At 32.5% G+C, this 5546-nt stretch overlaps 1 protein-coding gene across 1 annotated transcript; it reads left to right on the top strand.

The window, feature by feature from the left end:
• Positions 1–4534: 4534 nt before the first annotated feature.
• Positions 4535–5083, top strand: LOTGIDRAFT_163775 (hypothetical protein; the record flags this gene model as incomplete). Its single annotated transcript, XM_009060289.1, has 1 exon — positions 4535–5083. One exon carries the CDS (start codon positions 4535–4537, stop codon positions 5081–5083), a length of 549 nt encoding a protein of 182 aa, XP_009058537.1.
• Between the last annotated feature and the right edge of the window lie 463 nt (positions 5084–5546).

The raw sequence follows: 5546 nt of genomic DNA, 5'->3' as shown, positions 1-5546 counted from the left end.
GAGTGTGATCATTGCAATTGATAAGATCTCGGACAAGTTCTAACTTGACGCATNTTCGATGAACGGTTTTTGAGTTATTGCCCTTGACTTTGTAAAAACGTGTCGAAATTTGTTAAAAATAGTTTGTGAGCAGGATTGAAGCTACAGTTTTCAACCGATTCTGATGAAACTTGGTATAATCATTGGAATTGATAAGATCTCGGACAAGTTCTAACTTGACACATTTTCGATGAACGGTTTTTGAGTTTTTGCCCTTGACTTTGTAAAAACACGTCAAAATTTGTTAAAAATAGTTCGTGAGTAGGATTGAAGCTACAGTTTTCATCCGATTCTGATGAAACTTGGTGTGATCATTGGAATTGATAAGATCTCGGACAAGTTATAACTTGACACATTTTCGATGAACAGTTTTTGGGTTATTGCCCTTGACTTTTTTATAACGTGTTGAAATTTGTTAAAAATAGTTCGTGAGCAGGATTGAAGCTACAGTTTTCAACCAATTCTGATGAAACTTGGTGTGATCAGTGGAATTGATAAGATCTCGGACAAGTTCTAACTTGACGCATTTCTGATGAACAGTTTTTGAGTTATTGCCCTTGACTTTGTTAAAACGTGTTGAAATTTGTTAAAAAAATAGTTTGTGAGCAGGATTGACGTTACAGTTTTCAACCGATTCTGATGAAACTTGGTGTGATCATTGGAATTGATGAGATCTCGGACAAGTTCTAATTTGACACATTTTCGATGAACGGTTTTCGAGTTATTGCCCTAGACTTTGTAAAAACGCGTCAATATTTGTTAAAAATAGTTCGTGAGTAGGATTGAAGCTACAGTTTTCAACCGATTCTGATGAAACTTGATGTGATCATTGGAATTGATAAGATCTCGGACAAGTCCTAACTTGACGCATTTTCGATGAACGGTTTTCGAGTTATTGCCCTAGACTTTGTAAAAACGCGTCAATATTTGTTAAAAATAGTTCATGAGTAGGATTGAAGCTACAGTGTGATCATTGGAATTGATAAGATCTCGGACATGTTCTAACTTGATGCATTTTTGATGAATGGTTTTTGAGTTATTGCCCTTGACTTTGTTAAAACGCGTCAAAATTTGTTAAAAATAGTTCGTAAGCACAATAGAAGCTACAGTTTTCTGATGAAACTTGGTGTGATCATTGAAATTGTTAAGATCTCGGACAAGTTCTAACTTGACGCATTTTCGATGAAATGTTTTTGAGTTATTGCCATTAACTTACGAAAAACGCGTTACAGTTTTCAACCGATTCTGATGAAACTTGGTGTGATCAGTGGAATTGATAAGATCTCGGACAAGTTCTTACAAGAGATATTTTTGATGAACATTTTTTTAGTTCTTGCCCTTGACTTTGTAAATACGCATCAAAAGTTGTTTTTTGCCCTTGATTAGAGCTGTGTGATTGAATTGTTTGTTGTATTTGGGTTATTGATATTGATTTCAAAAAGTTTTGTGAAATTATTCAGCATAAATAATTTCTTCAATATGAGAAAATTCGTACTTTAGTTACTAAAGACTGTTTTATTATTTCTGACAGCTGCCAACGCAACGCAAGCTATCTTTTTCTATAGTAAATTATTTTTTTTACCCATGTGTTGTGCGATAGAGTATTCACATTATTTGGATCAACTAAAAATGGACCAGTAAAAAACTGGTTTGTGTGTCATCTATTCTATTGAACACATTTCCATGTGGGCGTATATAAAAACATTCCCGATGTTGTTAACAGCACCCTTGGTCTTTAGATTGTCTAGGATTTTCCTGACCTGTACACAATATGTATACACACAGACCATTTGCATCAGGTTCTCATTTAAAATAACATTCATTTTGAAACTTTCAAAACAATTACTGACCGTTTTATTTGATCAATCTGTGTTAATAATGCATTAACAACTCTTATAGCATCTGATGGTTCTGTACCAGACATAGAACTCTGTCTTGCTGCCGTTAAACTTTCCACCTAAAACAGAAGAAATTCAAATATCAGGCTTTATCAAAATGTTTTAATTCCATAAAAAACATTGATTTTGCAAAGTAAAATCTCTTATTTAACAATTGCAACCAATAAAAAATTATAAAAACTTCTAAAACACCAAAAACACCCTTCAAATTATGAAAATAAGATTTGTGCACAACCAATATCAGCCACCATATCGTGTACATTTTGCCGCAGTGTGTGGCCTACGCCCCTATGGCTGTAACAATCGAGGTCAGAAAGACAGGCTTTATACAACCTACTATTTAAAACGTTTAACGTTGTGCCCAATTTAGGAAGAAAGAAGAAAAAAGATGTCATGAAATTAAAACAAAAAAGCATAGAGGTTCTTAAATGAGTTTTTATGTAATACTCATGAGTTCTCATGAGTGAAAGATTCTATTTCTCACACAACTATCAATATAGGGCCTTCGTTTTCAGGTCCACCTTTTGTGTAACAAATGAGATCTAGATAAACGTTTATGTGATAACTAAATCGAAACTTTTAATCAAAGTTATGTTCTTTGAAACACATGATGTCTTGATCATGTGTCTTGATGACGACGAAGACTAGTAAAAGGTGTCTTCTTTTTCTTTTATGTCCTTGCGCGTAACAAATGAGATCTTGATAAAAACGTTCATGTGATAACTAAAATGAAACTTTTAATCAAAGGTATGTTACTTGGAACAATTTCATGCTCATTACATTCAATTTTAACTGAGTATTCAACATCAGAAGATGCCATGTTGTTTTGTTAACTTGACACATGAATACATAACCTACTTGTAATAATTTACATAGTTATTAACCTTTGCTAAGAATTCATATCGTTTTTATGAACCTCTGTTATGAACCCAAGAACAGTACTGTTTTGTAAGTAACAATAGAGAAATTTGATTTGAGAGTTCTAATTTCTTATTCACTAATGGTAGATTTGAAAACATACAAGCGTATATTGGAGTCACCCATGTCCGTCCACAATTGCTTGTAAACACTCTAGAAGGCTCAATTCTTTACAGATTTTGACGAAACTTGGTATGAGTGTTTGTAATCATCCATTATCCATTATCGCATCAATATACATGATCACAAACAAATTTTGACGCGTTTTCCTAAGTCAAGGGCAATAACTCAAAAACCGTTCATCGAAAGATCGTCAAATTTGTACTTGACCAAGATCTGATCAATATAAATGATAACACCAAATTTCATTAAAATCAGTTAAAAACTGTAGTCGCTATTGTGTTCACAAACAAATTTTGGCACGTTTTTCCTAAGTAAAGGGCAATAACTCAAAAACCGCTCATCGAAAGATCGTCAAATTTGAACTTGACCAAGATCTCATCAATATAAATAATCACACCAAATTTCATTTAAATTCTCTATTGTGTTCACAAGAAATGTTGATGAAGCAACGGACAGGGGCAACGGCAATATACGTCCACATTTCCATGTGGGCGTATAAAAAAAATGAGAGTATATGAGTTTATTGACCTCAATCTTGAAACTGTATTCAATTTTTTGCTCATAAACACTTAAAGGCTCAATTCTTTCCGGATTTTGACAAACTATGGTATTATTATTCAATAAATAGTTCAAAAGTGTATGACTAAAGTTTGAATATTTCATTCTGTTACTGTACTTCCAAATATTTTTATTTAAAATCAAAGCTACCAGTAGGTGTATGTTACCTGGCAAGCTCTCTTTTTTTTTTTTGAGGTGACATTTCTGGATTGAAAATATATATTTACCACATACCTCAGAGTTTTAATTTTTTGTTGGCTAATCGTAGGCTTAAAAGCACAGGGATTAAAAACTAGCATAACTATTGTATAAGTACTTTACCGAGTTCTTGATTTTTGCTGGTGTCTTTTTGGGTATATTTGACCTATAACATTGTATTTTAATGTTGACCAGTGAAACTTTTTAAGAGACCCAGAAAAATGATAACACTTTTCAATTCAGGATTTTTCATAAAGTATGAAAGCTATGATCATAATATTTTGACACAATTTTTTAAGGGTAATAAACATCTTTTCACTAAATTACAGCTTCATAGGTTGAACAACTTTGACATCCCAGCTTTTTTAAAATTCCTTGATCTAATATATATATTATATAATTGATAATACAATACAATGCTCAATATAGCCACCATTTTTAGAAAAATGCATTCCTTTTTCCATGACAAGATATTACTGTACGGTTTGTTCAAGTGATATTTTGTTCCATCTCTCTCTAATTCTGTCTAGAGAAAACACACTGTAAACCATTTGATTGCAATCAGGAGTTTGGGGTAGCCATACATCATTTGTATGAAATAAATAGTATATGAGCTTTATGTTATACCGATTATATATCCTCATATATACCAATTTTCTCGCCGAACGCATCGAAATTCCGGAAGTTGAGAAATAGGCATGGCCGATGCAGTGCTAGAATTAATATTTGTATTTGTCTTTTTTACCAAAATGATTTTAGTAATCAAAATTAGGTCACACCAGAAACTTATTTTGCCATACATGGCGTTTGATGTTGAGCCTGAAAACACTTTTAAAGATGTTTATGATCTGGCATCTGCAGGAATTCAATCGTGCATATCACAGATCCCAGAAAAAGTGTACATCAAAGACAATATGGAAAAATCAGGCGGTGTCTTGGTTACACTTTCGTTGAAAATTTCTCTGTGTGATGAACTGAAATCCAAGTTTGTGGACTATTTAATTAGCTTGCCTTCTCATTCTTCGTCTGAAGAACCTGTTTGTAATACTTCCAAAAGTGATAAAAATGTGTTCGATTTTATGATGGCATCAAGAAAGACATTAATGTTTCCTGAAAAACCTACACCACCAGTCTTTGACAAAACCTTAACTGGACCTCAAAAACTATTTTGTGATGTGCTAGATTGGTGCAAAACAATTGATGATGGCTGGTCAAAAGACCAGTTAATCTGTGCAAAAGAAATTTTGTGGAAGATTACAAATTTTTTGTGGTATGTCAATACGCACCATGACAAATTTAAAACAGCTAGTTGTGCCATACCAAAATGTTTTGAAGCCTTTACACCATAAATAAATACTATTAATTGTTATTTTATCTGAATACATTCAAAATCATCCATGCTGGAAAATTTTAATGGTACGAAGGGACTTTTTTTTTTTTTTAAATTAAAAAATATTGTATCGCACCAACCAAATCAATGATTACTAACTTTTAGAAATTATTTTGTTGAAAAAAGGAGTGGAGCTCTATTAATTATTCTATTAATCATTCTTTCCCCTAGAAGAAATCATTGGAAAACTGAAAAAGAATTTTAACAGTTCAAAATATCAAAGTTTGGAAATATTTTTTAAAATTGATTGTTTCTTGGATGATCGACTGAGTGTGCATGTTAAAACCTGTCAAGTCAACAATACCGTATTTTCCTCCCTGGTCAAATTAGGTATTGAACTTTATTTCCTTTTTTCTTGCCCAATTCTACAGAGAACGAAAAGTAATCGAAACTTCTGTAGAAAAAACAGAAGGATAAACTGT

Source organism: Lottia gigantea, assembly GCF_000327385.1.
Source record: "Lottia gigantea unplaced genomic scaffold LOTGIsca_41, whole genome shotgun sequence".
In the NCBI taxonomy this organism is placed as follows: Eukaryota; Metazoa; Mollusca; class Gastropoda; family Lottiidae; genus Lottia; species Lottia gigantea.
This window is presented reverse-complemented; position numbering and strand designations above follow the sequence as displayed.